General features: G+C 49.2%; 1 protein-coding gene across 5 annotated transcripts in view; it reads left to right on the plus strand.

Annotated features, from left to right (window-relative positions):
- The first annotated feature begins 31 nt into the window (after positions 1-31).
- The window catches only part of Ube2v1 (ubiquitin conjugating enzyme E2 V1), a 30,172-nt gene continuing 12,905 nt past the window's right edge, over positions 32-17,298 (plus strand). For 2 of the 5 annotated variants that reach the window (XM_077799988.1, XM_026390975.2), the window contains exons 1-3: positions 70-119; positions 7,380-7,452; positions 17,112-17,260. Coding sequence is in view for 4 of the 5 variants with exons in the window: in XM_026390975.2 (XP_026246760.1) it covers positions 17,216-17,260 (45 nt within the window). In the remaining variant the exon portion in view is untranslated. Of the gene's footprint in view, positions 120-466; positions 556-7,379; positions 7,453-17,111; positions 17,261-17,298 lie in introns of those variants that run through there. The other 3 variants (XM_026390974.2, XM_077799987.1, XM_026390976.2) reach the window with 3 other exon arrangements.

Genomic DNA, 17,298 nt, shown 5'->3' on the forward strand with positions numbered 1-17,298 from the left:
CGGCGCGGTCTGCGCTTGCGCGTGCGCCTGCGCACCAGCCCCGGGGGACGGGCGGGGGGAGAAGAAGGGGCCGGCCTTCGAGCGACAGCGGCGCAAGATGGCAGCCACCACGGGCTCGGGTGAGCGGGGGCGGGCCCGGCCGGCCGAGGGGGTGCGGGCTGGGCTGGGGCCGGGGACCCGGGAAGGCCCTTGCAGTGGGGCCGGCGTCTCCGCGCCGCCTGGTCCGCAGGGCTCCGCGGAGTGGCCCGCGCGGCCCGACGGGGAGGAGGAGCAGGCGGCGGCCGGAAGCACGGGCGGGGGCCGAGGGGCCTGTGGGCGGCGCGGCGAGGCGCGGAGGCTCCGGGCGGCGGGAGGGCCCCGCGGCGAGCCAGGCCGGGCGAGCCCCGCGGCGCTGCCGCGGAGAAGAGCGGGCCGGGAGGCCCCCCGGGTGCGGGGCCCGGGACGTGTGCTCGCCGGACGGCGAGGAGCCCGGGGGCGGGCGGGCGGGCGGGCGGAGGAGCGCGGCCCGGCGACGGAGCAGCCCGCACGGCCAGGCGTTGGCCGCAGAGTCAGCAGGTTAGGGACGGAGGCGTCGCCTGGCTGCCTGGGGGAAGTAGGGCATCTCCACGGGGCCGGTGGGAGCGGGGAGGGGCCGCGTCCAGCGCCGGGCTAGGGCGACCCAGGGGCCCCCCAGCTCTAGCAGGCCATATCTGAGGGGACAGGTGACTCCTCCTAGTGAGGCTGCGGAGGCCATCTGCGGGCGGAGCGGAAGAGGACGGGCGGAAGAGGTGCCTTGGGAGTGGCAGCCCCGGCAAGGCCCCCGCAGTGGGTCCAGACGTGATTGCTTAGAGGGGGACTTCTCCTGTCCTGCCCTGGGTCAGGGGGGCAGACCTGGAAGTGCCTGTCCGGTGGAGCCACCACTCCTTTTCACTTTTGGATAACTGGGACAGACTGGTGCCTTCAGCTCCGAAGTTCCCCATTGGCCAGATGGGAGGGACAGATGAGAACTTTTGGGTGACTATGGGGAAGGACAGCCAAGAGGGAATGCTCCTGAGGAAGGGACTCTGGTGGTCCCTGGTAGGTTCAGGGAAGCAGCATTTGGAGACTGGATCTCCTGCTGAGCACACTTAAAGGGGCCAGGAGGGGACACTTGAAGGGGCTGTTTGAGGATTAGCATTCTGCACTTGAACATCTGGAAATGGACTCAGATGGTCTTGGAGGTGGGTTGGTCATTGGTTGCGGACGATTCCTCCGAGGGGCTGATGAGGGAAGAGAGTTAGAGCCCGGAAGTTCAGGAATTTGGGGGAGATTCTCTACCTTTTAATGAGGAGGCTGCATCCTCAGCCCAGGAGGTACCCCCAAATGGGGTGATGGTGGGTTGCCTCTGATAGAGGGAGCAGACAGGGACACCAGCCTGGGTATGGAAGTCCTTGGGTGTAAGATAGGGCAGGGTCAGGAGGGGGATGGAAGTGTGGGGGACCTCATCTTCTCAGGATGTCTCTTCTAGTGTCTGAGTGTGACTGATAGGGTGGGAACTGCTAGAATTGAATGCAGAGGATCTAATTAAAGTCATCCATCACAGACTGCCTTTTACATTGCCTTGTACAATTAAGTCAGCAGGGTCTCCCTGGAGCATAGAGGAGCCGGTGCAGCCTTTAACTAGATTTTGGTTTCAGTTGGTACATTGCTGAGTCAGTTCATTTACCAAAACACTACCACAGGCACTCCCAGGAGACAGAGGCTGAGTCAGGGCAGGCTGCTGGGGGAACTTCTCACCAGAATGCCATCCCTGCCAGGTTGCTGTGAGCTGGAGAATGCAGTGTGTCCGAGGCAGCCATTGTTACCATGCAACTCAGCCTTGTTGGCAGTTGCTTGAGATCAGCTACCTACAGTCCAGTTTAACAACTCCTTAATTCTAACTTCCTGAGGCCCTACCAGTGTTAGAGGGCTTCATAAATGCTAGGGCAATCAGAAAACATTAGCAGCTGCTGTCTAGTGGACTCCTAGGGAACTCGGCATGGCTTAGATATAGAACAGGCTTTGAGGCACCCTATACCGGTCTTCCCCAAATGGACATTTTCTGAAGGCCTGTATGTCCTATCATAGATAGCAAACAGGATGGATGTAGCCCCTGTCCTTGAGGAGTTCCTGTTCAAATTAGGGAGGAGGCTATTATGGAAGTAAATAATTAAGAATATTTTCAGCCAGGTGTGGTAGTGTATACCTGTAATCCCAGCAACTTGGGAGGCTGAAGCAGGAGGATCCCAAGTTTAAATCCAGCCTCAGCAACTTAGGCCCTAAGCAACTTAGACTTGTCTGAAAAAAAAGAAAAGAAAAGGGCTGGGGATGTGGCTCAGTGGTTAAGCACACCTGGATTCAATCTCCAGCCCAAGATGGGGATGTGGCTCAGTGGTTAAGCACACCTGGATTCAATCTCCAATACCAAAAACAAACAAGAATATTTTCACATACAGGGAGTGCTGTGAAGGAAATTGGGTGATGTGATAGTGTCCGGAGAAATGGTCAAGATGGGCCTCTCTGGGAAAGTGGCATTTGAACCGAGACAGATGATGGAAAGAACCAACCCTGCAACTTGTGTCATAGGGAGGACTGTCCATGCCAAAGCCCTGTGGTGGCTCTGAGCTTGATATGTTGAAAGAACAGAATAAAATTCCTCGGTGTGTGAGGCAGACTTGTTAAGGAGTCCCGTCATGGAGGTGTAGCTTTGGGTTTTATGAAGTACAAGGGGAAGCTATTGAATGAGTATCTGATATGAAGTGGGCATTTAGGAAGTGTTTGTTTAATGAATGCTTTAAAATGACCTGTGGCCACAGGCAGTGAAGGTGTGTAGTACAGGCTTTCTAACCCTGAGAAGTTTGTCAGGTGTGTTGCGGAGCCTGTGCTCAGGTTTAAAGAGAACCTTTTGATTAATCTGTGCCCTTGATGCCAGGAGAGAGTCGTGAAGCCTTGAGTTCCTGCAGAGGCTGGACTTGGTTTCATGGTCAGCGCTTGCTGCACCACCTTCCTCTCATTTCCCTTGGGTCTGATGTGCGCTTTCCGCACAGATCCTGGAGAGTAGAACTGAGAAACATCCCTCTCAGTTCCTCAGGATGCCACACTGTGACTGGTGGATTTCTCCTGCCTTGTCCAGTAGTGCAGGATCTCAGACAGTGGTCCTTGCTGTCACCCCGCAGCCCACAGACTTCCCTGACAGTGAACTAGAAACCAAGTGCAAGAGGAGTGAACCCTAGCTGGACATGACTTCAAATTTGCATACCTAGGAGTGGCTCCCGTACACATCTGGTTTATGACAGGTTAACCATGTGGGCAGTGGAGATTAAACAGTTGTCCCTTCTGTTCAAGGGTGTTTCCCAGAGAAAGCTGGAGATGAGAACTCATAGTCCCTTAGTAGGTCTCAGTTCCCCTATGTCTCACTGTGAGCCATCTTGAGCCAATTGTAGTTAAGTGACTTTTGCAGTGTGGTCCCTGCAGTCAAGGAAGGAGCTCCATAGTGGCTCAGCCAGAGAGCCTGCAGTGTGCTCAGTGACGCGGGAACTGGCTTAGCTGGGCGAGTGCCAGCTGTTCTGTTAAGGGACCTCCAGGGTTCATTTCAGTGTTGATTTTGTCCCTTCCACATTAACTTTAAAGTCACCCTGTTCCCTCCCCCCTTCCTCTTTCTTCTCCTCATTGTTCCTCCTCCATTTTGAATTGAACTCTACAGTAGTTTGATCAAAGTAGAGTACAACTGTGAATCTGCCTAATTCTAATAGGCCACAGGGAGGTACAGAGCAGCACGGTTGGTGGAGTAAATATTGTGAAATTACTGCTTTCATGCTGCATGTGGTGCTTTGGAGCATTCCAAGGACTTTGCTGGCCTTTCCTGTTGTCTCCTCTTAGCGCTCACAGCCCGGAGAGCTAACGGGGCAAGTGTCAGTTACTGAGGGAAGAACTAAAAGTTGAGGGAGCTGGTGGCTGGCTGAGAAGCGGTGGTGGTCACACCAGAGCCCATTTTGACTGCAGCCCCCTGCTACACACACACCCTGCTCCAGGACCTTAGGAAACGGGTGGAAAGGCGTGGATTTGACATGTTCTTCCTGAGTCTTGGAGTGTTTATAATCTTGGGAAAGAAAGGACCTGAATGAGAAGTGTCTGCCGTCCACTTGAGGAACCCTTTTTACAGCATCCCTAGCCATTGTGTGTCCCCTGCTGGGTCATGGGAGTTTTTTAGGGAAGTGCTTGCATGTACCCTGTTCTGAGTAACACACCCACTGGGCCTAGCGTAGCTCACGTGCAGGTCCTGGTCCTGGTCTGCAGCAGGCCCTGGGACCTCTGTAGGTTGCCCACTGGACTGTTATCTCCGGCCCCCATTGCCTCTTCTCCAGAGCCGGCATTGCGGGCCCCCAGCACTGGGCCTCTGTCCACATTTCCGCCTCGGCCACGCACTTTCCCTCGAGTTGATGAGAGTGGATGGTGTCTGGCAGGAGTCTTTCCTCAGCTTCACACCCTCCCTGTCACAGGTCCAGCAGGTGTAACCCCAGTCCCCTCCATCCCCCTTGTCGTCCTGTAACCAGAACACCACCTCCCTCCTGTGTGGAAGTCGGGAGGCCTGCTTTGACTTGCCCTTTTCTAATACATTTTCTATACAGGAAGCAGAATGTCAGAAACTGTCATTTCCCCTCAGAAAGCCTTTCCTGTTGCTCTTGAAGAATAAACTCAGGATTTTCCCATGGCCCATAAGGCGCTGAGTGGCCCTGGCCCTGCACCCGCTGCCTCACACTCCTGTTCTTGCTTTTCCCCTGCTGGGTGTGCAGGTCTCCATGTGCCCGGCTGCTTCTTATTCTTCAGGTTGCAACACTCCCCAGAAAGCCCATCCTTTGCCACCTCATTGCATGGAATGGCTTTTTGTTCTGTTTTGATACCAAGGATTGAACCCAGGGCACTTAACCACTGAGCTACCTCCTCAGCCCTCTTTATTTTTTGAGTCAGGGTCTCGCTGAGTTGCTGAGGCTGGCCTTGAGCCTGTGTTCCTCCTGCCTCAGCCTCCCAAGTCACTGGGATTACAGGTGCACCTCCGGGCATGGTTGCAAGGAGATTTCTTGGTCGCTATCCCAGGTGCCTGTTTGGTTTTCTTCTAAAGCGCAGGCTTACCTGAGTCTTGGTTCTTTTCTTGCATATTTTCTGTGCCTTTCGTCAGGCAGGATTCTGTCTAGTTCTCTGCTGTGTCCCTGCACCCGGTGTAGTCCCTGACCTTATAGTCAGCTGTTCAGTAAATATTTGTTGAAAGTTGCAGTGGGTTAATCCAGGGTCTTACTTTGATGTCACCAAATATGTCAATTTGGCATGTGGGGAAACTGGATCTGATAGGACAGGAGCAAAGAGACCCTCAGTCTTCCCCAGGACAGGTCTCACCCTGGTGCTTTACTGTAGAACTGACTGTGTCCTCGCCTTCCCCAGCCCTGTGCACTTCTTAACAGCTTCTCTGCTCCACCCCGGGAGGGGAGGGAGGATCTGACCCTTGCCTCCTCGCTGACCAGCCTGACCCTAGCCTCCGGGGAGCTCAAGGTCTTCGTTCTGTTCTGTCGTTGCAGTTTGCTTCCCCTAGAGCAAAGGTCTCAAACTAGGGAGCATTCAGATGGCCTGGGGGCCTGCTGGAGTTCTGGAGGAGCAGGTTCCCAGCTGCGGTCTCTGAGGACCCCGCAGCCAGACCAGCTGCTCGCTCAGCTTTGACCTTCGCTCTCGGAGGTTGAGCCCTGTGCCTCCCTCCAGGCCTCCGTGTCTCCTGAAGTGGGAGCCTCCTGGGGCGGGAGCAGCCGCACACTCCTAGCCCAGGCTGCTGTCTTCCTGGAGGAGCGCAGAATCCCGCGGAGCCAGCAGCTTTCTTTTCGGGAGGACCCTGAAGCTCTCCTGTTCTAAGTCAAGGCTTCGCCTGCTATGGAGGCCCTTGGTACCACAGATACTTCAGTATGTAGCTGTGCTTCTGGTGACTGCCTGAAGTGTCCCGCTCTACGCTGCGTCAGACTCATCAAATATTCATGCTTTCTCAACCTGCCTGTTGTATTTTCTTCCTGCCTCCTGCAGCTGCTGACTTTTAAGTTTATATTTAGCCAGGAGAATTACTGGCTGCTTTTGATACTGACACAGGTCCAGGAAAATCCTCTGGAAAGAATTCTGAAGTAATAGGAACAAATATTTTCTTGTAAAAGGCCTTGGGTTACTGTGATATTTTAGCACCTTGGTGAGATTATCTTAGCATGTTTAGATTTTCCTTATCTATGTCTAGTTCTTACAGAGTCCATTTTTATATCCTCTGTGTCCTCACTTGATGCTGTTTTTCCAGCTGCATTTTAGATGTCAGATGGACAAATATTGGGAATCTGAAAATTTAGGTTGATTCAGTTGACTAAAGTGCAGTAGGAATAAAACACATTAGAATATTGGGTTTTCTGACCAGTTATGTTTCTGTTCTTTGGCATATGTGGACTTGGTTTTTTAATTTACTCACTGAAATGTTTTATTTAAGTGAAATCGTGAGTTTGAACTTACACTTTCCATTTGGGATGGGGTGGGCTCCTGGTGACTGGTACATCCTTAAGTCTTCAGGTCTCGGAACTCCACCTGTATTCAGATTTATATACCTAAAGTAGCCCCTGAAATTCTAGGACTGGGGTGCAGTTTGGCCATTTGGATTTAAATGCTCTTTGGTTTGGTAGAAAGTGTTGACATATTAACTTTATGTGCGGTGTCTAGATAGTCTGGAATATTAGTAACATGCTTTCCTACAGATTATACGAAACATAGTTCATGTTACAAAAGTGAAGAATCCTTTCCCTGTGTGGTTTAGGTGAAAAACCAGTTTTCCCTCACTTAAAAAAAAAAAAAAAGTATATACCTCCTTAAAATTCTCGATCACTAAAAAAATGAAAATAGTACCAAATTTTACTTATATCAAAATTTAAAAACCTTAGCATCTCAATTATACGCTGTTGGTGTCCGATGTGTCGGTCACAGTAGACAGTTAAGACTGTTAATAGAAAAGGGAAGATTCTGCTTTTTCTTCAACCAGGAAACATTTATTGAGTACCACTGTGTGCCAGATAGCTTGCTGGGTTCTAGGGAGGCAGACTGAATGAGTCACAGCTCTGCCTTGAGAAGCTGGGAGAGTGAGTCAGAATAAAAGGAGAAAAGGAAACGGAAACAGAAAGAAAAAGTACAGCGCAGACCTCGTGTGGAGATCCAGGTGTATAGGGAGGGGGTTCTGAGAGGTCCTCTGCAGTTTACTGCCTTCCAAGTAAGATTTGTAGATTTTAAGATCATTATATTAAAAATATAATTTTTCTTGGACCTTAAAACCCATACTCGCCCCAGGATGATTTTCATGATGTTAGACTCCTCTTTTGCAGATGTGTTGGGGTACTGAGGAGTGAACCCGGGGCCTCACGCATGCAGTTGATTAGAAGAACAGAAGCATAACTGGTCAGAAACCCCATATTCTAACATGTTTATTCCTACTGCACTTTAATCAACTGAATCAACCTCTGAGCCACCTTCCCAGCCCTAGACTCCCTATTAATGGTGCCTTGTTTGCTGTTTGTATTTTCAGAAATACAGCAGAGATAGAATTTTGTGACATTGAAGTTATTCATTCTGAAATGATACCCCTAGTTAACCCCTAGTCGTTTGTTCACTCACCCACAAACTTCTGAGTGCCTTTTCTAGAGAGCAGAGCACTTTGAGCACCTTAGGGGCATCGGAGACACAGTACTAAACAAAGACGGAGATTTATTCTCATCACCGTAGCCAATGAAGTGGAAATGAATATGTCTAAAATGTTCAGTGGCAACAAGTCCAGTAAAGAAAAATACTACAAGATAAGTCTGCGCGCCCGTGACCTCAGTGACCTGGGAGGCTGAGGCAGGAGGATCACAAGTTCAAGCCCAGCCTCGCAACTTAGCTAGACCCTGTCTCAAAATAAAAAGGGCTGGGATGTGGCTCAGTGGTAAAGTGCCCCTGGGTTCAACCTCCGGTACCCCAAAGTTTTGATAAATAAATCAAGATGAGAAAATGGAACAGTTAGTCATTAGGTTGAGGAACAAGGGATCAACTCAGCCACTCCGGGCTCTGGGACAGAGGCAGAGCAAATGCAGAGGAGGAGAAAAGGTGGCACACTGGTGTGGCTGAGGCTAAGGGAGCAAGCAGGGAATGGTGTGTGACGGTGGGGTGCCGGCCAGGGCGGGACGGGGGAGTGCTCTAGTTGTGGCAGGAAGCAGGTGGTGGGCGTGGAGAAGGGCACTTTAAAAGAAACTGGAGAATAGACTAGGCAGTTAGGAATCTGGTGCTGTGGGTCAGAGCAAAATACTGTGGAGACCCTAAGACTGACCAGATTTGCAGATGGGCTGGATGTGGGAAGGAGTGCTTGTCGGGACTACGAGATTTAGGGTCAGGAGAAATGTTTGTGCCACACACCGAGACTGAGGAGTGGGTGGTGTTTGGGGAGGAAGAAAGCAAGGGGCTCCGCTTCGGGGGTGTCTTTGAAAGGCCTCTTAGACGTGTTGGTGGGAATGGTCAGGAGGCAGCTGACTGGAGAGGTAAGCTGGAGGCTCCTTACTTGGATCCCCATCTGGTAGTCACCTTGGGGATGGGACAGATCAAACCCTCAGAGAGCAGAGGTGGAGGGACCAGCAGCCAGGAAAGGAAGAAACCTGGGCTGAGGGAGGCAAGGAGGGTGCTGGAGGGTGCTAGAGGGTGCGGTCCAGAGCACCAGTAACCGAGTTATTCATCTATTTATATGAGGTGCTGAGACTCGAACCTAGTGACTCACACATGCAAGACAAGTGCGCTACCACTGAGCCACGACCCCGGCCCCTAGGCGAGCCTTTTGAGATTTTTTTTTTTTTTTTGCTAATAAGGAACAAAGAAGGTGGTAGCTGAAAGAGGATAGTGGGTGAAGCAAGGGGCTTGTGGGGTTGATTGTTTTTCATGATGGATAGCAGTGTGCTGAAGGAGGTGATCAGTAGCATATTTACAACGTGCCAGGTCTTATCTAAGTGCTTTCCAGGTCTGAACTCACTCCTTCTCCCTTGCCACATGTACAGGCAGGAGCATTGTGACCCCTGGTTTGCTGGGGCTCAAGGTAATGTGCCAGGCATACAGCCAACTTGCTGGAAGGCTGTGGAGTCGGAGCCCTGGGGCTGAGGCTCAGTTGTAGAGCACTTGCCTAGCAGGCATGAAGGCCCTGGGAGGGACTTTTCCAGCAGTACCAAGATCCCAGGTCTGTGTTCCTAATCCTCTGCTTAAAAATTATGGACTGTTCACTAAAGTATGTTCTGATTCTTGTTTGTGGGAGAGAGTGGTAGACCAAATGGCTTTGCTTTCCTGTGGCATCCAGAGCTGGGTGAGGTGGGTCTGCATACACGGAGAAATGGGGTGGACTTTGTTTGCCCTTAATAAAGTGGAATTGCAAACCTTTTTATTCTTTTATGCTCTGTTTTTTAAATTTTTTCAACAAATGCTTATCTGAGACATATACAGGCCAGTTGGTTTATTTATCACATTGTAAAACCAGGAACTTCGCTGCACTCCTGTGCAATAATACAGGCCGCTGTAAATCTCTCAGCAGTCCCTCTGCTTCCATCAGCCAGGCCTGGGAGAAGTTCGTAACAAGTTTTGTCACAGAATTGGTTTTGTTTTTGCGGGGGTGGGGTACCAGGGGTTGAACTCAGGAGCACTCAATCCCTGAGCCACATCCCCAGCACTGTTATTTTGTATTTTCTTTAGAGGCAGGGTCTCTCTGCGGCTTAGTGCCTTGCTGTTTCTGAAGCTGCCTTTGAACTCGAAATCCTCCTGCCTCAGCCTCCCCGGCTGCTGGGATTATAGGCATTCACCATCACGCCAGGCACAGAATTAGCTTTAAGCAAATGCTTCTGACTTTATATCCTGAAACCTTAAAAGTAGCCGCCCCAGGCTGTCCTGAGCATTACCTGGAGCCCTGCTGTGCCTTTTCTCTGGTGCAACTCCCCACCGCTTACCCAAAACTCCAGTCCTTTGGTGACATTGCCCAGCCTCTTCAGCTCAGTGAATCCCACAGTCCCGTGGGAGCCCTGAGAAGCTGAGGAACAGTCCTGTGGCGGGCTGCACTGTGTGTGTGTGTGTGTGTGTGTGTGTGTGTGTGTGTGTGTGTGTTGTCTCCACTGAGACGCGGTGTGCTGCAGGGAGGCTCCGGTTTTTATTTCTTCTTAGCCTTGCGTTGCCTAGCTCGGAGCCTTGGAAGGACTGGTGTGATTATCATACTGAAAGAAGGTGTACGTGCATGTATGTTACTGATAATTTTATTTTTTTTTTTTAAAGAGAGAGAGAGAGAGAATTTTTAATGTTTATTTTTTAGTTCTCGGCGGACACAACATCTTTGTTGGTATGTGGTGCTGAGGATCAAACCCGGGCCGCACGCATGCCAGGCGAGCGCGCTACCGCTTGAGCCACATCCCCAGCCCTGTTACTGATAATTTTAAAAGTTTTTTTAGTTGTAGACAGACGCAATCTTTATTTTACTTATTTTTATGTGGTGCTGAGGCTCCAACCCAGTGCCCCACACATGCTAGGCAAGCGCTCTGCCACTGAGCCCCAGCCCCAGCCCTGTTACTGATGGTTTATGTATAAGGCAGCTTGTTGTTGTTGTTGTTGGGGCAGGTGAAAAGCCCAAATTTGCAATCCTTGAAGGTGTAGGGTTTTTTGTTTGTTTGGTTTTTGGCTTATAAATGTAGTGTCCAATTTGACACATGCTGAACATGATAAGCCACTGTGGTCCCTTGACCAGGAGTGTTGTGTTTTTACTGGGAGAGTGCAGTAATTTCTGATTTTTGCCTTACTCTTCCCCAAACTTTACTTTTAATTTTTGAGTTAAAATTAAAGTTGATGGCTTAAAAAATGAACTAAGAGCCTTCTTTACAGGAGCTTTCTGGTTTGTGGACGGGTTCTTCAAGATTCACCTAAAGGGCTGGGAATGGAACCACCATTTGACCCAGCTATTGCCCTTCTCGGACTATTCCCTGAAGACCTTAAAAGAGCGTACTATAGGGATACTGCTACATCGATGTTCATAGCAGCACAATTCATAATAGCTAGACTATGGAACCAACCCAGATGCCCTTCAATAGATGAATGGATTAAAAAATGTGGCATTTGTACACAATGGAGTATTACTCAGCACTAAAAAATGACAAAATCATGGAATTTGCAGGGAAATGAATGGCATTAGAGCAGATTGTGCTAAGTGAAGCTAGCCAGTCCCTAAAAAACAAATGCCAAATGTCTTCTTTGATATAAGGAGAGCAACTAAAAACAGAGCAGGGAGGAAGAGCATGAGAAAAAGATTAAACAGGGATGAGAGGTGGGAGGGAAAGGGAGAGAGAAGGGAAATTGCATGGAAATGGAAGGAGACCCTCATTTTTATACAAAATTACATATAAGAGGATGTGAGGGGAAAGGGGAAAAAAAAACAAGGGAGAGAAATGAATTACAGTAGATGGGGTAGAGAGGGAAGATGGGAGGGGAGGGGAGGGGAGGGGAGGGGGGATAGTAGAGGATAGGAAAGGCAGCAGAATACAACAGTTACTAATGTGGCATTATGTAAAAATGTGGATGTGTGGATGTGTAAGGATGTGATTCTGCAATCTGTATTTGGGGTAAAAATGGGAGTTCGTAACCCACTTGAATCTAATGTATGAAATATGATATGTCAAGAGCTTTGTAATGTTGTGAACAACCAATTAAAAAAAAAAAAGATTCACCTAAAGGGTTAGATTTACCTAAAGTGCCAGTGCCAGGTTCTGCCTGAGCTGAGTGGGGACGTTTGAGCTCAAGGAGGTCTAGGCCAGCACTCCACCCCTGAGCCGCGCCCAGCTCTGCTCAGGGGAGTTTTTGAGCCCAGTTAGGTGCAAAATGGTGCTCCACGAACAGAGTGAGGCCCGTGGACTTGTCCAGACCCAGGAGTGACTGTCCACTTTGAGCAGGACACCTGCTCTCCAACTTACCCCCAGTCTTGGCACTCTGGTTTCGAGCCAGATAGTGAGGAAGGTTACGAAGCCACGCCGTTCCTCTCACCACCCCTCTTGTCCTTTGGGAAATAGTTATTTCATGATATATTATTTACCTTAACACGCTCATTTGTTGCCCCCTTTTCAATCTTTATTTTTCCACTTTTCTGTGGTGCTGAAGAACAGACTCGGCGCCTCACACATGGGGGCAAGTGCTCTACCCCTGAGCCCCAGCCCCAGCCCCATTTGTTGCAGTTTTAATTGAAAAAACATTTTAAAAATCTCTCAGTCGTAATTCCTAATCTGACAAATATCAGTAGCTGTAGAACCCACATAAACCAAGAAAAGTCCTTGTTAGATTTTAAGGATGTGAAGGGGTCTGGAGACAAGTTTGAGAGCACTATTCAAGTTGAATAAATGTGTATCATCATTACTTAGTATATAGTGTAGTTATTCTGATATTTATGTGTCTATTTCAACTCCTCCTTGAAATATCTCTACATTGCCTGATAGATACTGACCAATACAAAGTTTTTCCTTTATTTTTCCTTTATTAAGCTGTTTATGATGCCTCTTTTGCAACTTGAAAATTGCATGTAGAGCACTTGCCTAGCTTGATCCCCAGCACCTTGAAAGTCGTCTGGTTTGAATTGTTCCATGATTCCAGGATTGCAGTGAAAACAGAAAGCTTACTTTGGCCTCCGTGATTCTTAGTTACTTTACCAAGTGCTGACTTAAAATACATTGAACTGACCTCCATATTTCTTTCCTATTTTTCTTTTGGTACTGGGGATCAAACCCAGGGTCCTAACCCTAGACCTTTTAATATTTTATTTAGAGACAGGGTCTCGCTAAGTTGCTGAGGCTGGCTTTGAACTTGATCCTCCTACCTCAGCCTCCTGAGCTGCTGGGATTACAGGCGTGCATCACCACACCAGCTGACCTCCAAATTTCTTCGGCTCAATTGTATATGGGGGTTTTGCACAAAATTAATAATATTGTCTATTTTTTTAAGTAATTGTATATTTAATTCAATAGAAATGTGTATTGAAAGTATAGTATTAATTACCAAAATAATATTTGTCCTACTTCACAAATTCAAATTAAACATCTGAAAAAATGTGAACTTGAATTCATCATCTATTTTGAAACTAATAGCAGTGATCTTGTGATACTCAGATGTTAGAACTTCTCAGTGAGGTCTGCTTGTTAGAGGAGAAGGTATCACTTGAGCCATACATAGGATGTTCTCTGCTGAGGTCTACAAGATGAATAGCACTACTAGAAACAGTCCTTCCTGGCTTTTAAATACCTGACACAGAAAGGAACCTATTATTGAGGTCAGGGGTCACGTCACTGAAGGGGACATGGCTTACGGTTATCTAGAAGGAAGAGTCTTCTAGGAGAGAAGACAACTGCAAAGGCCCCAAGGTCGGGACCTTGTCTGAAGCACAGCACAGGTGGCTTAATTCCTTTTTTTTTTTTTTTTTTTCATTTTGCTTTGTTATAGTAGAAGAAATCAGAACCTGGTGTCTGCCAGTAGTTCCAGCTAGGTGCCTGCCTGTGAGTCAGGCGATTTCGTAAGCCCAAGAGTTCAAGGCCAACCTGGGCAACATAGCAAGACCCTGTCCCCAAAAAAAGAAGAAAAAGAAATCAGGGGCCAGGGCTGTGGCTCAGTGGTAGAGCACTTGCCTAGCACGCGTGAGGCACTGGGTTTGATCCCTGGCACCACATACAAAATAAACAAAGTAAAGGTAGGGTGTCCATCTAGAACTACAAAAAAAAAAAAAAAAAAGAAATCAGGAAATTCTGGTTTAGGAGGAAAATCACCCATAATCCTTGCACACACAACCACTGTAACATCTTAGTCTGTGTCCTTCAGTGTTCTTAAGCGTCTTGAGATGTCTCTTACCTTCTGTGTTGGTTTGCTAGGTCTTCCATAACAAAATGCCACCTGTTGGGTGGCTTAAACAACGAATTTACTTCTCCTGGCTCTAGGCTGGAAGTCCAAGATCCAGTTGTGAGCAGGCTGCTTTCTCCGAGGCCTCTCCCTTTGGCTTGCAGATGGCTACCTTCTTGTGGAGTCCTCACATGATCTTCCCTCTGTCTATACTTATCCCTGGTGCTTTTTTCTGGGTCCTAGATAGGGTGGGGTCCTCCGCAAGAGCCTCGTTTTCATATGATCACTTTTTTTTTTATATACTATTTAGTGGATGTGGGGAGAGGTCGTGTGGGGATAGAACCCAGGGCCTCTCACACGCTAGGCAGGCACCCTGCAATTAGCTGGACCCCAGGCCTCCACAGCACTGTCCGTATAGAAGAACCTCAGATACTCAGTAGCCTTCCTAGCAATTGCTCCAGTGTTCTCTTGGCTGTCATGTTTATTGGGGTAGGCTTATAAGTTAGCAGTAGTAATAGTAGAAATGCACGCTGATTTTTTTTTCTTAGCTAAATTAGGATTATTTAACTTTGTTGAGTAAAATTAATAATATTGTCTAGCTTTGTGCCTATAATGTCACAAATGTTTCAATTTTATGTCTTTGAGAGGGGACTTAGTTCCACATAGCTGAATAATCCACTCAGCCGTACTGCAGATGAATGGAAAATGCCAGTGTTCTTCTAGCAGCGGTTCAAGGATGGTTTTTGCTGTTTCCCTTCGAGTACTATATGTGATAGTCCATAATTTTTTTTCAGTCAGCTGACTACTTATATTTATTTTAAAAGCAATAATTTAGCCAAATGCAACGCCGTATACCTGTAATCCCAGTGGCTTGGGAGGCTGTAGCAGGAGGATCACAAGTTCAAGGCCAGCCTCAGCAATTTAGCAAGACCCTGCCTCACAATAAAAATAGAAAAAAAGGCTGGGGTATGGCTCAATTGTTAAACACCCCCGGATTCAATCTTTGTACCAAAAAACAAACAAAAGGAATAATTTACCATTGTTGTAAATGGGAGGTTAAGATACTATTATTTGTCCCCCACCAACCACCCCAGTAACGGGGATGGAACCCAGGATCTCACAGTCTCACAACACTAGACCAGAGCTGTACCTCGGCTACACCCCCAGCCTCTGAATAAGTTATTCTTAAAAATGTATTACTGAGCGGGTGCACGCCTGTAATCCCGGTGTCGCGGGAGGCTGAGGCAGGAGGATAGAAAGCTCAAAGCCAGCCTCAGCAACTTAGTGAGGCTCTAAGCACCTTAGTGAGACCCTGTCTCCAAATAGAATATTTTAAAAATTGTCTGGGGATGTGGCTCCATGGTTAAGCGCCCTTGGGCTCAATCCCCAGTATCCAAAACAAAACAAGAAAAACGCATTACTGTAAATGAAGCTTTGGTCACACCTAGTGTCATCCAATGTGCCGCTGCGGCTCTGTCCTTCCAGTTGCTCAGACTAACCCTGGGAGCTGTAGTTGCTGCGCCTCACACTTCACCGCCCCAGACAGCCGAGTGTCAGCTCAGACCTCTGCACCCAGGCTCCATCACAGCTGTCACCTCAACAGGTGGCTGAGGCCTCTACCGGGCAGTCGCAGGAGCTTCCTGCCTGCGGTCTTCACTCGGGTCCGGCCCGTCCGTCCTCTCCTGCTCTCGTCTGCCTCCCTCCCTGCTCTTCTGCCCACGCCTCCCTCTTTGCTTGCTCTTCCTTCTGCCTCGAGGCCCACCCTCAGCATCCTTAGGTCACAGTCAGTCCCTCGCCTCCTTCAGTCATGCCACTGGTGACAGTAATTTAAAGCTTAGCCCTGCCCTCCGTCACTTGCTGCAGAACACCATGCTCTCCCGTACCCTTGGCTCCCGTTCGTCTGGGCAGCCGTGGGCCTCACGAGAGCAGGCAGCGCTGTTCTGTCACTGCCTGTTGCCCAGGGCCTGGAGGAGCGTCTGACACACACGGGGGTCAGATACGTACTCTGGTTGGATTAATACTGGCCTGTGTCCCACTCTTAGGGAAAGACTGGTGTATACTGGGGAACCTCTCATAGTCTTGGGTCCCTCCTCTGGGCCTCTCTTCACAGTTACGTGGTAAGTCCTACTGAGAGTCTGACCAGATGGAGAACCAGCATTCAAGGCATAGGCAGCTTGTAATTTGTCTGGATTCTGAACTTCACCCCCCCCCAAAAAAAATATTGCAAATGCCAGAGAAGATGGGGGAGGGTGGAGGCCAGCAGGAGAGGTTGGGGGAGCCCTAGTAGAGAGGCTCCATGCCCAAGCCAGGAAGAAGGTTGGCGTCCCCCCCCCACGCCCACCCTGAAGGCCCGGGGCCCAGGGTCTTTTCTGGAGGACACCTAAGCATGGCTCAGGCCTGTGTGGACTTAGGTCCTGTGGCCTGATGCCGGAGTGTTGCTCTCCTGAGCTCCTAGCCGAGACTTGGGGTTTTTGGAAAACAGGTAAATTAGAGAAGCGGCTGCCATGGCACCTTCGCTGGCTCTTGGTTGATCAAGTAAACACCATTTTTATTTGATCTGTCCATGGCTGCTTTTCCTCCTAATGTCACTTGAGAGTCATTCCCACAGGTGAGCATACCCTTTGCCTCAGGAGTAGGTGTTCAGTCCAGGCCTAGTGCCACACACTGGGACCCAGTGACTCAAGGCTGAGTTCAAGACCAACCTGGGCAACTTAGTGAAGAAACACTACCACCAAGCAAAAGTGGAGAGGCTGGGGGTCGCTCAGTGATAAAGCACCCTGGGTTCAGTCCCCAGTACCAAAAAAAGGGAACAGAAGAGAGATGGCATGAGAGCAAAACCAAAGACGTAGCCCGTCTCCGACAGGAAGCTTTGGTGGGCACTTGGTGTGGGTGGTTTTCATCGCACTCTCGTGACCCACGGATCAACACTTGGACATGTAAAAATTGATGAAGCGTGTCAGATGGCTGGGGTTGGGGTGTCTAAGTTTGGTTATCCAGCCCCGATCATGTCACCTGTCACAGAACACGAGCTCCTTCCCTCTGGTCGTGCTAGTTGTTGTAAGTGGCTCGTCTAAGGCGGGACAGCCGTCAGGAGCTGTTTGCATGTTGGCATCCCCATGGCCAGGTAGTGTAACAAGAGCCGGCTCTGGGCTCGCAGTCCCCTGTAGTTGCTAGTATCTTGAATTTCTTTCCATTTATTTTAGGAGTAAAAGTCCCTCGCAATTTCCGACTGTTGGAAGAACTCGAAGAAGGCCAGAAAGGAGTAGGAGATGGCACAGTTAGCTGGGGTCTAGAAGATGACGAAGACATGACACTTACGAGATGGACAGGGATGATAATTGGGCCTCCAAGAGTAAGCGTCGAGCTACGGCTATAAATGTCAATGTCTTA

The sequence above is a fragment of the Urocitellus parryii genome, chromosome 6 (assembly GCF_045843805.1).
Source record: "Urocitellus parryii isolate mUroPar1 chromosome 6, mUroPar1.hap1, whole genome shotgun sequence".
In the NCBI taxonomy this organism is placed as follows: Eukaryota; Metazoa; Chordata; class Mammalia; order Rodentia; family Sciuridae; genus Urocitellus; species Urocitellus parryii.